Source organism: Hoplias malabaricus, chromosome 12, assembly GCF_029633855.1.
Source record: "Hoplias malabaricus isolate fHopMal1 chromosome 12, fHopMal1.hap1, whole genome shotgun sequence".
NCBI classification, from domain to species: domain Eukaryota; kingdom Metazoa; phylum Chordata; class Actinopteri; order Characiformes; family Erythrinidae; genus Hoplias; species Hoplias malabaricus.
The window spans coordinates 14,431,784-14,450,647 of record NC_089811.1 but is presented as its reverse complement, the minus strand read 5'-3'; the positions used below and the strand labels follow the sequence as shown (position 1 = coordinate 14,450,647).

The 18,864-nt window shown below is 39.5% G+C and overlaps 3 protein-coding genes and 1 non-coding gene across 6 annotated transcripts; 2 read left to right on the top strand and 2 right to left on the bottom strand.

Moving 5' to 3' along the window:
- Positions 1 to 765: 765 nt before the first annotated feature.
- On the bottom strand, positions 766 to 4,967 carry c12h2orf69 (chromosome 12 C2orf69 homolog). The gene is made up of 2 exons (XM_066641271.1): positions 4,429 to 4,967; positions 766 to 3,603 (listed from the first exon to the last, which is right to left on the bottom strand). The coding sequence occupies exons 1-2, from the start codon at positions 4,669 to 4,671 to the stop codon at positions 2,896 to 2,898; spliced, it is 951 nt and encodes a 316-aa protein (XP_066497368.1). The 5' UTR covers positions 4,672 to 4,967; the 3' UTR covers positions 766 to 2,895.
- A 1,753-nt stretch (positions 4,968 to 6,720) lies between these two features.
- On the top strand, positions 6,721 to 6,802 carry trnas-cga (transfer RNA serine (anticodon CGA)). Its single transcript has one exon. It is a non-coding gene; the product is annotated as a tRNA-Ser (tRNA).
- Positions 6,803 to 8,439: 1,637 nt separating this feature from the next.
- nabp1a (nucleic acid binding protein 1a) lies at positions 8,440 to 12,272 on the top strand. Its single transcript, XM_066641272.1, has 6 exons — positions 8,440 to 9,552; positions 9,782 to 9,920; positions 10,060 to 10,131; positions 10,287 to 10,371; positions 10,644 to 10,704; positions 11,086 to 12,272. The coding sequence occupies exons 1-6, from the start codon at positions 9,459 to 9,461 to the stop codon at positions 11,280 to 11,282; spliced, it is 648 nt and encodes a 215-aa protein (XP_066497369.1). The 5' UTR covers positions 8,440 to 9,458; the 3' UTR covers positions 11,283 to 12,272.
- Positions 12,273 to 13,251: 979 nt separating this feature from the next.
- ftcdnl1 (formiminotransferase cyclodeaminase N-terminal like 1) lies at positions 13,252 to 17,663 on the bottom strand. 3 transcript variants are annotated; one of them, XM_066641268.1, is made up of 6 exons: positions 17,640 to 17,663; positions 16,701 to 16,814; positions 16,514 to 16,609; positions 16,089 to 16,244; positions 15,773 to 15,961; positions 13,252 to 14,332 (listed from the first exon to the last, which is right to left on the bottom strand). In XM_066641268.1, the coding sequence occupies exons 2-6, from the start codon at positions 16,810 to 16,812 to the stop codon at positions 13,893 to 13,895; spliced, it is 993 nt and encodes a 330-aa protein (XP_066497365.1). In that variant the 5' UTR covers positions 16,813 to 16,814; positions 17,640 to 17,663; the 3' UTR covers positions 13,252 to 13,892. The 3 variants fall into 3 exon arrangements, with proteins under 3 accessions (XP_066497365.1, XP_066497364.1, XP_066497367.1); XM_066641267.1 differs by lacking the exon at positions 17,640 to 17,663 and adding an exon at positions 17,004 to 17,213; XM_066641270.1 differs by lacking the exon at positions 17,640 to 17,663 and adding an exon at positions 17,004 to 17,213 and having other exon boundaries at positions 14,193 to 14,373.
- Positions 17,664 to 18,864: the final 1,201 nt, after the last annotated feature.

The window sequence follows — 18,864 nt, the reverse complement described above, 5'->3', positions numbered from 1 at the left end:
ATGTTTTAATGCAGCTATACATAGATGTCCTGTATCATACCATAGAGAAGAGACTGATATGACCAACATACGGGTTTTGGGTGCCATTGCAGTTGACAGTATGTACCAAATTCTCTGATTGATTGTTCTTCAAATAAACATGATCGGATCTTTTTACAGTTTTGCCAGCTCCTTTCTTTCTCCTAGTTGTATTAATGTATTTTCATGTTACTTATTCTAATAGGATGTGGTGTGGTTGCATTTAAATGTGAAATTATTTCAATATATTCAGAATGATGGAGTTATTGCTTATTGTAAAATAACCAGAGACATACCTCTTCCACTGAAAATGTTATTAATATATGATGTGTAAATGTCAGGGACCACCCTTCATAAATATAATTGTTAGTCAAAATATTTATTGCACACAGGTTTTTCCTTTTCATGGGATGATCATATTGGAAGTTAAGAGTACCATACATTTGCACAATACAGTGCTTCAAGTCTTATTTAGCATGTAACTTGATCTTAATATGTTACAATCATATAACATATGTTTGTATGTTACTTAATATGTTACTTAATACAATCAGTCTTGTATTGCTTTAATAAAGTCAGTCAGCCAACTGTAAACTGCCACATACTCCATTCTGACCCCTAAAGGTGGATAATGGGATAAATCAACCCACTCTTGACAAAATTTCCAGAAATGTGTACAGTTTTTCTAATATTGCAACTACAGTGCACAGCAGTTACTCCCTGAAATTTTACTTATATACAATTTATATTTTTACATACGTCTTACATTATTTCATTTTTTAGTATTTACATTCAAGGTGCACTAAGGAATATTAAAACAACATTGCTATAAAAGTGTTAAAATTGTAAACAAGACAAAAAAATCAAAGACAAAGACCTTTTTATGGTTGGTTAATGTGTGTATTAGGTCAGCAGCTTGACCACTGAAGTGTCACCAGTGACATGCTCTGTGTGGAAGCTTGCTTTACAAAGCACTTGATGTAATCTGGCTCCCTCCTTCCTGCAGTACACAGTGGACTTCCACTGACAAGTTTGATGTCATTTCTCCTAATAGCATCTGTCACATCAACGCAATGTTAATCTTGGCTAACACAACAGAGGACCCAGTGTTTAATAATTTAAAGTGATTTTACTCTATTATCAACTAACATATCAAGCATTTCTGAATTAGTGAGGGAAAAAAATAAATTTTCCCAAATGTATGGAATGACACAAAACATGAAATACATTCTATGCTTTTTACTGAAGCAGGAAATCCACTAAATGGGCTCCCACATAAATGGCACTAAAAATAGTGCATTCACTTTAGTAAACTGCCATTTATCACAAGTCAAAGAATGATTACATCACTGGAACTGCTGTAGCACTACAGCAATTAAAGTCAGTATTAAGTCAGACTTAAAATTATTCCAGAGTGCAAGCTTAGCGGGCTTGTGGATTTCATTTCATTGTATTGTCAGAAAAACAGCAAAGGAACAACATCTAGAGCAAATCACAGGCAAATCTTTCAATGTGCCCAGGTCATTTGTCTGTAAATTCAACAAATAACATCTAAAATAAGACTATATGAATACTGCATGATAGTCGATAAATCGACAGCACATTTCCATCTGCAATATTGTTTTACAGTAACAACTATATTGAAAAGTTGAAAAATTGGGTTACAATTATATTATTTGAAAATAAAATTAAGACAACCGTAGGGCATTTTTCAGTTTTTTGTGAGTTATCAGGCCTCAATGAAATGATAGTTTGAATACTTTGGAAAAGATAACTGAACCCATTCCAAATTTTGAGATTTAATATTTCATTTTAATATTTCAGTATATTTCAGACTTGTAGCGAACTTCTGGTTTGTTTAAATTTAGAAGCATCATGTCTTTTAAGGTGGAATGGTATGTCTGAGGGAAAAATATGCCTGTTTGTACGTGGCTAAAGCGATTACTTGTCTGTATGTTTTATTCACAGTTTGAATTACCACTGAAACTAATTTATTTGTTTCGTTTTTGTAGCACTTTGTCTGTTAGCTTATGTTCATGCAGTTAGCGCTCTCCTGAATATAAAGTCAGTTCCATCTACAGAAATAAGTCATTACCCATCTATGAAGCAGGAATAAAGCAATATCCTCATCACAGTTTTACTGCTATAAGCAGAGAAAACCTAGCATACAAGACTGAGACAATATGTTTTTATCCATTTATGGACACTGGGGCTTCGTAAATACATTAGCGCGCAAACAGACTGAAAAGCTAGCAAATGGTAATGAGACATTCTCATAATTTTATAAAAGGTGCTTTTGATTAAAATCATGAATGTAAGAGATCACTGAAACTGTTCCAGAATTTGACATAATATTATATTTCTTCCATATGGATTATGATTATGAAGAATAAGTGCTGTTTATGCAGAGATTTGGTCTCACTGCCTTGCTTTTAATAGTCCTTGCTTGAAGAGCAGTTTGCGTTAAAAGCTTTATGTGTGCAACATTAAATATTCTTGTGCTTGGTGGCAGTTACATTCTGCATTAAAGCAAATTTGCAGAAAAATCTAATTTACACAATTGTCCTCTTACCCCAAATGTAGTCTATCAGTCAAGTGTCTGAGCTTTGCTAATTTTGCTTCTGCTACAAAAATTAGAGCTAATCTTTTGCACTAGAACTAAAAATTATTCTGAATATTTATATTTTGTCTATGACATGTCAGTGTCTCAAAACATGATTTACTGTAATTTTTTTCTTCTTTTTTTTAAACCTTCACTAACCGTGCAATCAAATCTTAAGAATTTCAGACACTAAGTATGTCTACTTCTGAGTTAATGGGAAAATTCTGCAATGCTTTCAGTTGCAAAATCATTTTAAGGCTTAAGAAAGCAAAAAATCAAAACTCTTTTATGACCCGAAAATGATTTTCAATGGATGCTGGTTCATCCTCAAAGTGCAGCTTGTGGGTGATACAGGCATTGAGCTCCTCCAGTGTCTTAACGAAACACAGATGCTCCCTTCCTACCCAGGCCCTCATGGGGTCCCTAACTTCATAGGGTGTGACGTGGGCATGCACAGTCACTCTGCTGGCTGCCAGCTCTCCAAGTGCATGTTTGTCAGTGACCCACGTCTTGCTGCCACCAGGGTGACCCCCATCCAACCAGTACATGTCTGTGATGCTGTCAAGGAACAACCTCAGCTCTAGATCAGCCCTAACACCAGCAAGTTCAAATACAATCTGATTTAGCACCACACATCCCTTACTGAAGCCCACCAAAATGAGGGAGAAGTTCTGAGGGAGAGGTGCAGCACCACCTAGGGGTGGCAGAGGGTTTGGGAGTCCTGCCCGCTCCATGCCATGCCCCAGGAGACCTCTTAGGTGGCGCAGGGCCCCGTAGTCTGGAGAGTGCTCTGGAGCTCCGAACAAGTTGCTCTCAACAAAGTTCTGGTAGCAGCTGAACTTATGCAAGTACATTCGGGATGCACGGACCACCCAGATGTGGCGTCCAGGGAAGCGAGTGCCCAACAGGACAGCCACACGCTCCAGGCTCCAGCACTGCCATGGGGCTGCCTCAGGTTGCAGTGCCATCTCCTGCTGAAAGTTCTAAAGAATATTGGGAGTGGAAAAACATCTTAAAAAAAGAAATAAAAACAAAGCACAGATATGTAGATTCAGCAGACCACTCACTGATGCATTAAAACATGATATTTACCATATGCAGACTAAACCTTTTCTAAAAAACACGGGTGGGATAATCTGACAACAAACCTCATATATTCCTATTCCCTGAACTAATATGTGACTGAAATTTGAAGATAAATGTTTTTATATAAAGCGAACTTCCAAATATAGACTCCAGCTTTCTATATCTATATCAAATGACTCAGGCCGAGATGTTCAACCTCAGCTCCAAATGGGCCTTTGGAACCCTCAATGTAGGTAATAAAACAACCTAGGGTGACTTAAATTAGGTCATATTATTGCTCATAAGCACTCTGTATTGCCAAATAATGACACTTATGTAAATAGAAAAGCATCAATATTTATATTAAGCTATTCTTCATATGGACAAATAAAGAGCTGCTTCAATATGAATTAACCTTGAGTCCCCATCATTTTGTTCTTGAGGTCTCTCATTTCAAATATAGCTAACAATACTAAAAGAAATGTGGCGGTTTTAGGTCGTTATATTAAAGGCACTAATAGCTTAAGTAAAATCCCGTTTATGTAATGTGTTCAATGAATGGGTACAAATAAACATTAACCGGGTTTTTACTAATTTATCGGCCTAACTACCCGTATGCAATCCCATGGAACATTAAAAAATATTGAAACGCGGCACGTTCATGGGTCTGAACTCGAAGATGCTAGCCTGAATTTAGCGAGTGGAAAAGCAGCAGAAAATCACAATTAACACGCTAAACCAACCTGAATATCGCCGGGGAAAAATACGACATGCCCGTTGTCGCATCGTGGGCTTTCTGGGTTCAGCAGCAGCAGGTCGTTGAGTCGGTGCTGCTCGGAGCCTGGGACCGAGGCGAGGCGGAGAAGACGCCGCGGAAGTAAAGCGGAGCTCCCGGGGGGCTGGAGCCCTCCTCCCGTGGCCATGTTTGACATCTGGGCCACAGCAAAGAGCGACAAACCCGCCGCAGCCGACCGAAGACTTAGCATGGGCGATAAAGCGCGTTTTTTTTGTGTAGTAAAGCGCTAAAACTGCGCAACCACCAGCACCGTTCAAACATCCTCCCTGACTGTCTCTCCAGCTTAACGGAGTGAAACGAGTTTAAATAAAAACAAAACCCAACGGACAGTTCGTCAGTGACACGAATAAGCGTTTTATCAAACTGCTCATAAAAACTCTTAGATCTTCTTATACCCTGTCCAGATTAAAACCACTTTAAACGGCAAGCGCCATTTGTAGAATATGTAGCTACGTCAGTTGAGTATTTGTAAATATTGTTTCCACCGCTAAAAGGCGCTGTTATGTAAAAACTGTTTTTCGTCTCTTTGAGTCTGATCTGAGTTGACTCTTAATGAACGATGGGAGTTGGTCACCTTATAAGACCCATTTCAATAAAAAATCTTTTTTTTGTTACATTGTTTATGTCCGTTTGGTGTTATATGCTAAAATATTCAGTTCAAAACAAGCATTCATCTTGGGCTCACTCAACCAATATTTCTTGTCACAAATCTAAGCAAACAGTCCCATCTACTTACAAGACTGGACCTTCAAGCTACAAGTGAACTTAGAAATGGGGATAAATGCAAGATCATACTATAAAGGCAAAATTGTTGTGATTATGTCTAAGCCACTTCTTCCCTGTAAATAAATTGTATTTATTTACTTTTGATGAAAAGAGATTTCGTTTTAGGGGTTAAAGCAATGACCAAATGGGGCTTTAAGGTATTTGGTAACCATGAAAACCAGATTCAGCCACTTGAAAAATTAACAGGGTTGCCAAGTCATCTTCTCATAATTATGACTTGCCATATTGAGATTCTATCCTTTCTCATTAGTATGGCATGTCATGAAAAATTGTGAGATGTCCAGTCATTATTATAAGATATATTAGAAACTAGGATTATTTCTGGATTCCACTACTGCATAGCCCGATACAATAAGGATGCTTAATACCCACCTAGCTGTCAATTTGCTCTGAACATAGTTACCATAGGCCCATGTACAGCTTTTCTAAAGCATCCAATTTCATTTAAAACTTTTCTGAGGTAGCTGTATAAGCTGTGTTCAAAACTGAATTCCTGTGTTCTGTAATCACACCTTTATCAGCATCACAGTGGGTCTAGAGCCTACCCAAAATCACCAGTCTATCAGAGGGCATCACACACGCATTCAGTTACTCATAGAGTGGCCCAACAGGTGTTTTGCATTGTGGCAGGAGACAAGAGAATGAGGGAAACCCACGCAGACACACCAAACTCCATATAGAATGTCCCAAGGCAAGGATTGAATCCAAATCCCCAAGACCCCAAAGCTGTGGCAGAAACGTTGTGCCACATGGTCCCATTTATAGAAAGTTACTTGACTATCTATCCACATAGGCCCAAGCCCATCATGAACACAGGAATTCTGATGTTCAATTTATACTTTCCCAAGTTGTAGTGGTTGAAGTTAGTTTGATCATCTGTGCTAAATGCATTGTGTTGGTTCATTAAAAGTAAACAAATATATAATAATGAAATAAAAAACAAACAAAATAACCAGCAATTAGGGAACTAGAAATATTTATTATTACACGTAGAAAAGGGCAGAAGTTGATTTGACCTGTTTTTGAGGTTTTGAGGTCTATATTTGGATATGTCTGCAGTTTGCCCTGCTTTAATGCTAGCGTCTAATGGTACTTCCACAGTAAGTTACATTAAGTTAGTTTTCATTCAATTTAATAATTTCAATGTTTAGTTTAAAAGTTATCTGTGGTTTGGGAGAAATCCAGCTAACGTTTTTTTTTTTTTTTTTTTTTGAAATATAAAGCTACCGTTAACCGACGCGATAATCAACGATTCATTTTTAGTCAGGCGGCTTGGTGGTGAATTACGATGGTAGGTTAGCCAGCAGCTCACATGCACTGATTTGCATATATATACCATGAACATCCAATCTACCTTAAATAACGTATTTATAAAAAATGTTTCAATTTTATAGCGGCATATAGCTCGGTATGATTAACGGTGATATTCGCGCTCCCGGAACAAACTTGCGGCGTCACGGTGGCCGAGAGGTTAAGGCGTTGGACTCGAAATCCAATGGGGTTTCCCCGCACAGGTTCGAATCCTGTTCGTGACGACTAACTGTTTTATTTTTCTAATTTCAATTTAAAACAAATTAAAACAGCCAGCTACATCATGAGTTATGGTTTCTCTCCATGAAGCAGATTCCATGTTGCTTAGCGTGAGCCAAAAGTCATGATCGGTTTTGTTACACTATACTGCAGAAGAATAATCTGAACAAAATCTGGCCTACTGTCTCACAAAAAAGACAAAAGACGAAGAAGTCCTGCACTCTAAAATACTGTTCCTGTCCATTAAATAAAGAACCATGTAGGTATATTAAAAGTTATGGCCAGTTGTTTGTGGACACCTGCTCATCCAAAATGTCCTCTGAGATTAAGGGAATTAATAGTAAATTTGTTCAATTTTGCTGCACTGACAGCCTCTTCTCTTTTGAAGAGATTACAATGTTGCAATATTTCTGTTTTTTATGTATTAAGATATTAAGATTTTTATGGCCTTTTCGATCACAAATCCCCTCCAACTCATCCCCACAGTTCCACTGCTCCAGTTTTTTTTACACAATTAGCCCAATCCTTTCATGTTTTTCTGTGGAGATTATTGAATCTGTCCAAAACTCTGTCCACATTGGGTTCACTTTTAGTAAGTTAATACACAATGAGTGGTGTCTACAAACAATTGAACATAAATTTAAAATGGACATTTAAATGTACAGATAACAATGGCCTGGTCCAACTGTCTAGTATAAATGAGATTTACAGTTATGCTACATTTCCCTTATTTCCTCATAATCTAACATTTTAAATATAAAAATATAAAATATAGCAATGTGTCAAGAGTGATTGGAGTTAATTAAACACAAACAATGTCAATAGTGCATAGCACAATTGTTTCCTCACTAAAGGTACAGAATAGTTCCAGTGTATTGCCCCTTCAGAGGGTAAGCGACTTAGTGTTTGAATCCAAATGGTTGCACACAATTTGTTTATTAGCTGATTTAAACATTTAAAAAGGCATGGGAAATGAACTGTGACAAGTTTTTTCCAGGCCATAATTTAGCTTTGTGATTCCCCTTTTTGTCAAATACAACACACTGCTTATTTATTGAAATGTAAATGTGTGTGTGTTCTCTGTAGAGGATGTGCGCTTATATGTGTTCTGAAGAAAAAGAAAAAACGCCCAAATCATTTTGTATACATATCACAGATCACGTACTGTAAATGATCTCTGCTCACACATCCAGAGACACATATCAAGGCAATCAAATATGATCATCAGTTACTGTATTCGCTGGAAATGGGAAAGGCTTATGGTGAATGTTATCAAATAATATTACACAACGTCGGCTACATTGTGAGGAAATGGTGTGCGGGTATTTCCTTTCCATGTGGACACATTCCTCCCTCTGTCCAATCACATATCGACATCGCTGTAACATGAATAACGCCAGCACCAACGCGTTTCAACCATACCGGATGTATTTTATGTGCCCATTTAATAGACTACCAAAGAGTTTGCTTTCTCGATCTAAGTAAATACGTTCTGTGTGTGTTTAAATTTTGCTGTGAATCACTACAACTATCCAGAAAGACTTAATAGCGCATGGCTCCCCTCTTAGCGCAATGATGGTACGGTCCAGCGTATATAAACGCTACCGAACACACGTTGGCGTTACTGTGAGTTTTTTTTTCTTTCTTCTCTCTTTTGTTTTAGTGAGGGTGCGACTGGCAGCAATGTCAAAATTTTTCTCCCTTTTTTCCTAGGTCAGGGTTTATTAATAATGGCTGTGACTGTAATACCTCACAAATAGAAACACTTAGATTAATATGATAATAAATAACCCGTACTGTCGAATTAATGAAAAAGGCGTGACGTTATAAATGCCAGACTTTCTAAACTGAAGTAAAGTTAGCTGGCTAGCTCTGTCTTTTTTTCGAGTGCGTTATAGAAAAGTTAATGTAATCGTTTTTCATAGCGGTTATGACATTATCAAAACAGCATTTTTTCCCAATAAGAGGAACAATATTTGGGAGTGCAGACGAAAATAGACTTGTTCGTTTCACATCTTTTGTGACTGCAGCTTCTCCGCACCTCCTTCATTGTGTAGATTCGGGAAGGAGCCGTAAGAGAAGCTTGAGCTGAATTTTTAGCTCGCTATTTTTGTCAGAAAATCCATTAGTGTTACGTGTACATACACGGATACGGGTATTTTTTTAAGTATACAAATTTATACATATATATATATATTTAATTTGTGCTTGAACAACGTCCTGTTTGTTTAGTCCTGCAAAAAGGAAGCCAGGGTTTAGAGCTCGTTTTAAATAGTAGCTACAATGGTAAACTGAGGGGTAGTTTGGCTACTGGGGAGAAAACTATGTTGCCCCATTTCTTATATTAGTTAGGTGGTGTACTTTTTGTAAAACACAAAGCCTCGTAAATGTACTTCAGTTTTAACAGTTCCTAAAAGATTTGGAAGCGGTGTAACTCACGGACAGGACTATATTGTCTAGCTCGGCCTATTCAGCCAAGTTGAGCCACATATAAAAGGGCTGTTAAACTCTGGATAAGCTTAAATTGGAAGTACGGTTTTGTTTTTTTCGACGTTTATGTCTTTTTAAGCCAGCTAGCCCGCTAGCTGAGCCGAATGCTGCTTGGTGTCGCACTGGCCTTAAGCTAGCCCTCCGCTAGCGGCTCTCAGCTCTCTTCCAAACATGTCGAGTATCTCCAACGAAGCCGTGGTCTTGATCAAAGACGTAAAACCAGGATCGAAAAATCTCAATATCGTTTTTATAGTGCTGGAAATAGGTAAGTTGTGACTCCCCGTGGTGATGTGCCTCTCATGACAAACTGGCTAAAGCTCTTCTCTCTTTCATTTCTTAAAGAGACAGTGTTGTGCCGTTTGGATGACGCTTGACTAAAGCATAACTTTGGGTAGTTATTTTTGACTTAAAAAAAAATCACGATGCCTCTCCTTGCCTACTTCACATGATTAAAAGTATGAACCGCTCTTAGTTGCTGTGCTTTCGCTTTCTAGGTCGGGTGACCAAGACAAAGGATGGTCATGAAGTCCGCTCCTGTAAGGTGGCCGATAAAAGCGGCAGCATCGCCATCTCTGTTTGGGATGAGCTAGGCAGCCTCATCCAACCTGGGGATATTATTCGCCTAACACGAGGGTAGGGCTTCTTTGTTTCTCACTGCATTTTCTTAATTATTTTTTATTATTTTCCTGTAGTCATTCTGAACTTTGTGTCTGCGTTTGTATATTTTAACATTACACTGGAACAAATAATAAGGTTTTCCAACGTGTTGCAGTTATGCCTCTATCTGGAAGGGATGCCTTACCTTGTACACTGGACGTGGTGGAGACCTACAGAAGATTGGAGAGTGAGTAGTGCATATAATTTTTTCTAGGGTTTTTTTTTCCAACCTAACAATATATCAGGATTTAAAACAGGAAATTAGAACTATAAAATCATTAGTGCCTTTGTTTTGCTCCCACGTTTGAGCTGTGTAATGGAGTAATATAATTTCATCTCCAGGTTCTGCATGGTATACTCAGAGGTTCCTAACTTCAGTGAACCAAATCCAGAGCTGCTAGCCCAAGCCAACCAGCAGAACAAGATGGTAGGTTTACACAGATCCCTGTACACAGTATGAATCAATATAAATCCTTTAAGCCCACAAATGAAAGTTATTATACATCAGAATTAGATTAACTGTTTAGACCAGTTACCTATGTGTTGAACTAGATCATGTACAAAAAGCTGAATGTGTGTGTGTGTGTGTGTGTGTGTGTGTGGGGGGGGGGGGGGGGGGGGTTTAAAAGCTTGTAGCCAGCTACTGAAAAAAGTGGTCAGAAATTGTTCTTGTTATGAAATGGCTATCCCTTTTCTTAGGGTAAAGAACAGCGAGGAAATTCTCCACCCAATCAAAATGTGGGTACTCCTGTACAAACAGGTAAGTAAACAACTATAACGCATACTTTTTTGTGAACTATTGTTAGCTTAATATTTAAACATGTTCTATAATTCTCCTGATTTGTTTGTTAATTTGCAATTTCAAATGATCACTACACAGTATGAAATGTATAGGCGCACTACAGAGATTGTTTACCATATTCATTGTGTAGTTAATGCCCTACCCTGGGTGTCTCTGCCTTGCACCAAATGTATCTAGTAGGCTCTGGATGCAGTGCAGCCCTGACCAGGATGCAAGGTTACAAATGAATGAATTTTGTAACTAATGAACTACCACTAAACTGCTGAAAAGTTTAAATGCAGTTAATGTAAACTGAGGTAATTTGATATACTGGACTCATCAAACATATCTAATTCACAGGAAATGGTGCCATGCCAACCTTTCCCAATAATGCTGCCCCTGCTCCTCCTAACTTTGGGGCTCCAGGCAGAACAAATGGACGTGTTCCAGGCAATGGCCCTTCGCCCCCAGTGACTGTAGGGGGAACTCCTGCCCCTCCTAAACCATCTGTCACTATCAGCAATGGCAGGGACCCCCGCCGGGCTTCAAAGAGATGAGACAAGGATTGTGAAACCATTGTCCCACCCTCCAGACAGCCCCCTCCCCACAAAATGCTTGAATACTTCTGCAATGTAACTGCCAATCAAGGGATAAAGTCTGTTATTACAGTCTATGCTGGATATAGACTTTGGCCTCATCATCTAGGACACTTAGCAAAAATGACTAATGGTTTCTGAACAGTTTTACCAATTGTATTTTTTTTTTTTCATTTTTCTTTCCAAGTAGTGCAGGTCTCAGTATATTCCATTTTGCATCCCTTTCCTAAGTGTGTTTGAAACTATACACCCTACTTGAACACTTAATGCACTTTCTTCAATTAATTTATAGTAAACACATTACTATCATGTAATGTCAGGAATAGTTAACTGCTGTTTTGCCAGTAGGCAGGCTGAAACTTGTGGCTGCCTTTTTGTTTGTGGGTTTTGCCCTTTGGCCAAAAAAAATACCAAAAGTGACTGTGTGAAAGGAGAGGTGATAGTTTGATTCTGACACGTAGGTTTATTTAATTAGGAATAAAAATAGAATTTAACAAATGTTCCTGAGTGAAACCCTGTTTATCCTTCTTTGTCTTCTGTTTCAACATGTACAAAAATGTCATCCCTTAAATCTGAGTACAATCACTGCTGCCTAAAGCTGATGGAATGTCACAAATGTACATAATCCATTACATACCATTACTCATGGGGATTCAGTGTTTCCCAACAAATCTCAGACAGTTGTTTCATTAAGCACACCTCACTGGCAATTCAATGCAGACTCTAAAGAATTTTCTTTTATCTTGTTTTTCTTTGCTTTATTGCCAATCCTGGGCCACAGTGAATCATTTCAATTTATGACTCATATGAAGACACTTCACAAATGTAGACATGGGAATACTTTTCCCAACAAGGACTCTAATGTCTTAACATTACATACACTTGTCATCAACTGAAATGAGATCATTAACATGATAAAGCTCAGTAACAATACAAGACTACTAGTTCAAACACTTACTCTACCATAAGTTATGATAAAAGACAATATTCATGTAATTATTAACACTTAAATTATTTGATGTATTATATAAGAAAACATTACTTGGAACCTACATAGAATGTAAACCTATATTATTGCTAGAAAATACAAATGCTTTTTGAAACTGAACAACCATTGGATTAGGAACACCTACCTTGTATCTATGCTCATTGTCCATTTTATAAGCTCCACTGACCATATAGGAGTACTTTGTAGTTCTACGGTTACTGTGTAGTCCACCTGTTTCTGTACATACTTTCATCATGTTTTACCCTAAACCTCAATGGTCAGGACCACCAGAGAGCAGGTATGATTTGGGTGGTGGATCGTTCTCAGTGCTGCAGTGACACTGATGTGGTGTGTCTCGAGCTTGTAGGAGTGGTTCAGGCACAGAAATGCTAATGGAACTTTTAAAGCCCTCAGTGTCACTGCTGGACAGAGAAAAGTCTGCCAACCAACATCGTCCTGTGGGTGGTGTACTGTGTCCACTGATGAAGGACTAGAGGATGACCAACACAAACTGCAGGAATGGCTGAGCTACTGTTTCACGCTTTTATATGTAAAAGTGGACCAACAAATTAGGTGTGTCTAAAAGCATGGATATTGTGTGGACAGTGTTTAAAAACTTCAGGAGTGATGCTGTGTCTGATTCACTCGTACCAGCACACTACCACCAGGTCAGTGTCACGGCAGTGCTGAGAATGATCCACCACCCAAATTTATGTATTTATTCTGTAGTGGTCATGTGGGGTCCAGACCATTGAAGAGCAAAGTGAGATGGGCATAAAAAACATAGTTTAAAATAGTAGAACTACAAAGTGCTCCTGTATGGTCAGTGGAGCTGAGAAAGAGGTCAATAAATGTACATACAAGATAGGTGTTCCTAATCCAGTAACTGTTGCGTTTAAATATGTAATAAGCCCTTCATACAAAAAAAATGATAATGATAAATTTTGATATTGGGATGCATGTCTGATGTTATCAGAAACATTTACAATATTCCATTGCACAGCTGCTAATACTGTTGCAATATATAGGGGATAGACAATGAAACTGAAACACCTGTCATTATACTGTGGGAGGTTTCATGGCTAAATTGGACCAGCCTGGTGGCCAATCTTCATTAATTGCACATTGCACCGGTAAGACCATATGCATCCAATGGTTCAAACATTGTATCCTGAAGGCGGTGCCGTGTATGAGGAAGACAATGCACCAATACACACAGCAAGACTGGTGAAAGATTGGTTTGATGAACATGAAAGTGAAGTTGAACATCTCCCATGGCCTGCACAGTCACCAGATCTAAATATTATTGAGTCATTTTGGGGTGTTTTGGAGGAGCAAGTCAGGAAACGTTTTCCTCCACCAGCATCATGTAGTGACCTGGCCACTATCCTGCAAGAAGAATGGCTTAAAATCCCTCTGACCACTGTGCAGGACTTGTATATGTCATTCCCAAGATGAATTGACGCTGTACTGACCGCAAAAGGAGGCCCTACACCATACTAATAAATTATTGTGGTCTAAAATCAGGTGTTTCAGATTCATTGTCCAACCCCTGTACTTTCAATAAATTATTGGCAAACTGATTACATTCGCAAACTGTGCAACACCTTCCAAAACTCTCCAATATCCTGAGCAAGTGCCCTCTCAGCCAGGCCCTTGCATTCAAGTGGTGTGAACCCCACTAAAGCTGTTCCTTTGGTACTCACCCCATAGCGGCCAGCCAACTCTGTTACACAGTCTTTGATGAGTGAGGCTGGGGCATGGTAAAAGTTCTGACCTCCAATGTTAAATGCTGGCCATGGTTCCATGCCAGCACCCAAACCAGATGGAGGGATCTCTTGTACACTTTCTACATTACATGCAATTTCCACAGTACCCTCATGGGGTAGGGCTATGACCTGAATACCTTGGATACCACATGGACTGGACTCTCGGATGCCTGCAGCAACGTCACGACCAAGGGCAATGTCCTGCGTATTGATGGTAACATTGCAGGTCATCACATATGGGCTGGCACCAACACCTACACAGAGGGACACTGTTTTCTGGAGCAGTGAACAAAACCTTTAAAAAATCATAAAAAAAAAAACTAACTTTTTAAAAAGACCTTAGTCCAAATTTCAGAAAACCTAATCCTAAACCTAAAAAGAACTCCAACAGAAGGATTACAGGGCATCACACACTCACACCTAAGGACACTCTCTGAATAGTCAATCAGCTACCAGGAAGTGTTTTTGGGTTGTGAGAGAAAACCCAGTTAGACATAGGAGAACGCACAAGTCTCCCCACAAAGAGTGACATGAGGCAGGTATTGAACCCACAAACCCACGACCCTGGAACTGTGTTATTATTATTAAATAATAATAATAATAATAATAATAATAATAATAATAATAATAATATTAGGGCGGCACAGTGGCGCAGCAGGTAGTGTCACACAGCTCCAGGGGCCTGGAGGTTGTGGGCTCGATTCCCCCTCCGGGTGACTGTCTGTGAGGAGTTGGTGTGTTCTCCCCGTGTCCGTGTGGGTTTCCTCCGGGTGCTCCGGTTTCCTCCCACAGTCCAAAAACACACGTTGGTAGGTGGATTGGCGACTCAAAATTGTCCGTAGATGTGAGTGAATGTGTGTGTGTGTCTGTGTTGCCCTGTGAAGGACTGGTGCCCCCTCAAGGGTGTATTCCCGCCTTGCGCCCAATGATTCCAGGTAGGCTCTGGACCCACCGCGACCCTGAACTGATTAAGCGGTTACAGATAATGAATGAATGAATAATAATATTAATAATAATAAGGACTGCCAAAACCATAGGGGTGAGCAGGCATTTGACCCACCAATTTTAGAAGTACAGTGTAGATGCCCCACCCCTCAAGAGTGAAAAACCCCCAGCACTGACCTACAGGCGTGAACTAGCCGATATTCTGACTCTCTGGTCTGTCTCAGAGGAATAAAAAATTCAAATCTTACTTAGCGGTTGCATTGAACCAGTTATATTGAATATAACTGCTTATCCAGTTCAGGGTCATTGTGGGTCCGGAGCCTACACATTCACACCTATGGACACTTTTGAGTAGCACCTACAAGTCAATCCACATTCCAGTGTGTGTTTTTGGACAGTGGGAGGAAACTCAGAGGAAACACCCAGACACAGAGAGAACACACCAAACTCCTCCCAGACAATCACCTGAAGAAGGGCTTGAACCCACAACCCCAGGTCCCTGGAGCTATGGGACAGCGACACTACCGCTATTTTATTTACTGTCCAATTCCTGTGTGTTAGGTATTGTGAAACAACTAGAAATTAAATTTCAATAGGAATTCACTTTTAAATGCATATAAATTGCTTATTTCCATAGCATAAATTTTTACCTCACCACTTTTGGAGGCATGGTGCCACCCCTGAAAATATTAATAAATGTAGGCGGCACACTGATGCCCCAGGTAGTCTCAATATCACAATCTTCTCACCTGTTAGTCCATATCGTTTTGAGGGCTGTGGTCCAATATCTGGTTGTATGGTGTCTAAGTTTGTATCTTTCCGGAACCAGCCTATTTCCTTTCTCCTCTGAGCAAGGCCACGGCACTGTGGCACATCTGCCCAGCCAAAGTAAAATGCACTGGTGCCCAGCACTCGTTCAGTCAGAGCAGCAGCCAGCGCTAAATGAGAAAGATAATTCAACATAATTAGAGAAACTAGCTGAGCATAGGATGCAATTTATAATGCAAGAAACAGTACTAATATGTTCTGGCACAGACTAACACGATGCTATGTCACATGTCTTACCTTGGGCCTTTTTTCCACAGTCTTTCAAATCCACCTCCTCTCCTAGAGGGTAGAGGGGTACAAGGTCCACAGCTCCCATGCAGGGGTGAACACCTTTGTGTTCTTTCATGTCAATCAAAGAAAAGGCCCGCTCACATGCTGAGAGAACTGCCTCCTCTAAGATAATACAAACCAAGAAAAAAAAAGCAATAATGTACTAATATACATTTTCATTAATGTATACCTTCCATATCACTTCTTTAGTACACTTTTAAAAACCTTGATTTTCACATGACCACATATTTCACCACAATAGTGTTGTCAAAAGCAGATGTCAGAGTTGGTAACCCAAGCAAAGTTTTTCTTATAACGGCATATTATGGAAAAACAACAATATACATTTTATTTCATATTAGCTTCAATTAGCTTCACATTCAGACACGTACTGATGAGCTCAATGCTGGCCACAATAGTGATGACTGATCTGTTGTAGTCATAGTCACTGAAGATATTGAGAACTGTTGTTCCCTTTTGTCTTCCTCCTGAGGTGATTATCAGAGAGATTTGAGAATGTTAAAATTAGATCCATTACATATGTCTATCACATTTTGCTGAGCAATAAATTAACATTACCATGACTGTCTGTGATTGCTGCTTGGGCCACCTTCTCTACCAAATCTTTCTGACGACCCTCCGAAATATTAAGAAGACAGGCAACCAGACGTCGTCCGAGAGTGGAGGCCATTTCTGCAATATAGGAAAATAATATGTAGTGCTGGAATTGTTCTAGTTCATAGCTATGATTTCACAATACCTCTTTTATTTTGATATCATACTGAGAGATAATATTGTTTCTTTAAAATGTGTACAGCATCGCTGTCACACAGCTCCAACGTCCTGGGGGTGTGGGTTGGAGCCCCGCCAGGTAGTGAATACCTGTGAGGAGTTTGGTGTATTCTCTCCCCGTGCTCCTGTGGGTTTCCTCTCGTTGTCCAAAAACACATGCTAGTAGGTTTATTGGCTGCTCAAAAGTGTCCAATGGTGTGAGTGAATGTGAGTGTGGGTCGCCTTGAGAAGGACTGTCGCCTCTACATGGTGTTTCCGCCTTGTGCCCAGTGATTCTGGGTAGGCTCCGGACCAACAGCAGCCCTGAACTGAATTTCAGACAATTAATTCATGAATGAACTTTCCTAATTTGAAGATATAAATAACTGAGGAAAACAGCAGACAGGAAGCGTTAATTGCATGATCTCAATGTGAGTGTTTGCTATTTCAGAACATATTTGTTAGTTTCCTTCTATTCTCTCTCCATACTGCATTTTACGTTGTTTTTGTCCATCGGATATGCCATGTCGACCTGTAAATCAAGTTGAGTTTATACCCATTTCATAACACACTGTCCTTTACACATACCGTGCTCAAAAGTTTATATTTGGCTTTGCAGCATTTGTGATTTGTTTTATTTTTTACATTCCTTAAAAACGACGTATTGTTTGCGTTGTTGTCTTGTAGTAAATTTGCATGCACAAACGTGTGGTATCTTCGTTTGACAAATACATTTGCATATCTTACCAGGAAAATACGTTCTTGCTCGGGAAGCACACTCAAGCGTTAGAGTCGAAAGTTTACTACTGATTAATAAATCATCATAGAGAACTTACCAGAAGAATTCTAGTCCTTCAGGTTTAATCCATATGAGCTATATATCAATAGGAAGGAGTGTCAGCTTTGCGCATGCGCATGTTGTAACGAATCCTCCTCGTGGGTCGTGTCCAAAGCAGTGTTCCACAAAGTAATGCAATGTCAGAAATAGTTTTGGCAGTTTGTTAATTTACGTACGCTAGGTGTAGTTTTATGTGGTTTTGTCATAGCTCTTTGTGTGGGAATTATTTGTACATAAACAAATCACTGGCAAATGGTTCATTGTAGAGAGAAACTTACCCAGCAAGATTTTTCAAAGTGGTAGTGATAGGAACCAGACAGACGTTTTGCCTCAGAAAAAGTTAGATGCAAGCTATAACCTGAAGTTCACAAATCACCTCATTCGTTCATTCATTGTCTGTAACCAATCCTGTTCAGTATCACTTCATTCATATTAAGGTCACAATGGGTCCAGTGCCTGTCCAGTCTTATTGGGTGAAAAGATGGAACACACCTTAGACAAGGCTCATAAATATAATGATTTTGAAAATATTGTCTGTATGCCTAAGATATATTTTTGATTATTTTATGAAATTATTTAGGCTGGAAAATGTATTTTAGAATATATTGTCAGTGAGGGATGTACTGTGGCACTACAGTGTCGCTACGTACAGTGTCATACTTAAGAAAGTAGACAGCGTTGTAACAACGTTGTGTGTTTGCTGGGTACCACACTGCTCTGGGGTATGGAGAATAAAACCTGCCAAAATTAAAAATGTTAAAATTAATAAATAACTCAATAAAACAAATTTCCTCCATAATAATGATAATGGGCGGCACAGTGGCGCAGCAGGTAGTGTCACAGTCACACAGCTCCAGGGACCTGGAGGTTGTGGGTTTGATTCCCGCTCTGGGTGACTGTCTGTGAGGAGTTGGTGTGTTCTCCCTGTGTCCGCGTGGGTTTCCTCTGGGTGCTCCGGTTTCCTCCCACAGTCCAAAAACACACGTTTGTAGGTGGATTGGTGACTCCAAAGTGTCCATAGGTGTGAGTGAATGTGTGACTGTGTTGCCCTGTGAAGGACTGGCGCCCCCTCCAGGGTGTATTCCCGCCTTGCGCCCAGTGATTCCAGGTAGGCTCTGGACCCACCACGACCCT

What these genes read in the sequence shown, in the direction of transcription:
- c12h2orf69 (XM_066641271.1), bottom strand. Translation starts at nt 4,671, where the DNA reads ATGCTAAGTCTTCGGTCGGCTGCGGCGGGTTTGTCGCTCTTTGCTGTG. An exon ending in TTTTCCCCGGCGATATTCAG is followed by an intron (nt 3,604 to 4,428) that starts GTTGGTTTAGCG and finishes AATATTCTTTAG; the next exon opens with AACTTTCAGCAGGAGATGGC.
- nabp1a (XM_066641272.1), top strand. Translation starts at nt 9,459, where the DNA reads ATGTCGAGTATCTCCAACGAAGCCGTGGTCTTGATCAAAGACGTAAAA. An exon ending in TTTTATAGTGCTGGAAATAG is followed by an intron (nt 9,553 to 9,781) that starts GTAAGTTGTGAC and finishes TTCGCTTTCTAG; the next exon opens with GTCGGGTGACCAAGACAAAG. An exon ending in CCAACCAGCAGAACAAGATG is followed by an intron (nt 10,372 to 10,643) that starts GTAGGTTTACAC and finishes CCCTTTTCTTAG; the next exon opens with GGTAAAGAACAGCGAGGAAA.
- ftcdnl1 (XM_066641268.1), bottom strand. Translation starts at nt 16,812, where the DNA reads ATGGCCTCCACTCTCGGACGACGTCTGGTTGCCTGTCTTCTTAATATT. An exon ending in AGCAATCACAGACAGTCATG is followed by an intron (nt 16,610 to 16,700) that starts GTAATGTTAATT and finishes TAATCACCTCAG; the next exon opens with GAGGAAGACAAAAGGGAACA. An exon ending in GGCCAGCATTGAGCTCATCA is followed by an intron (nt 16,245 to 16,513) that starts GTACGTGTCTGA and finishes GTATTATCTTAG; the next exon opens with AGGAGGCAGTTCTCTCAGCA.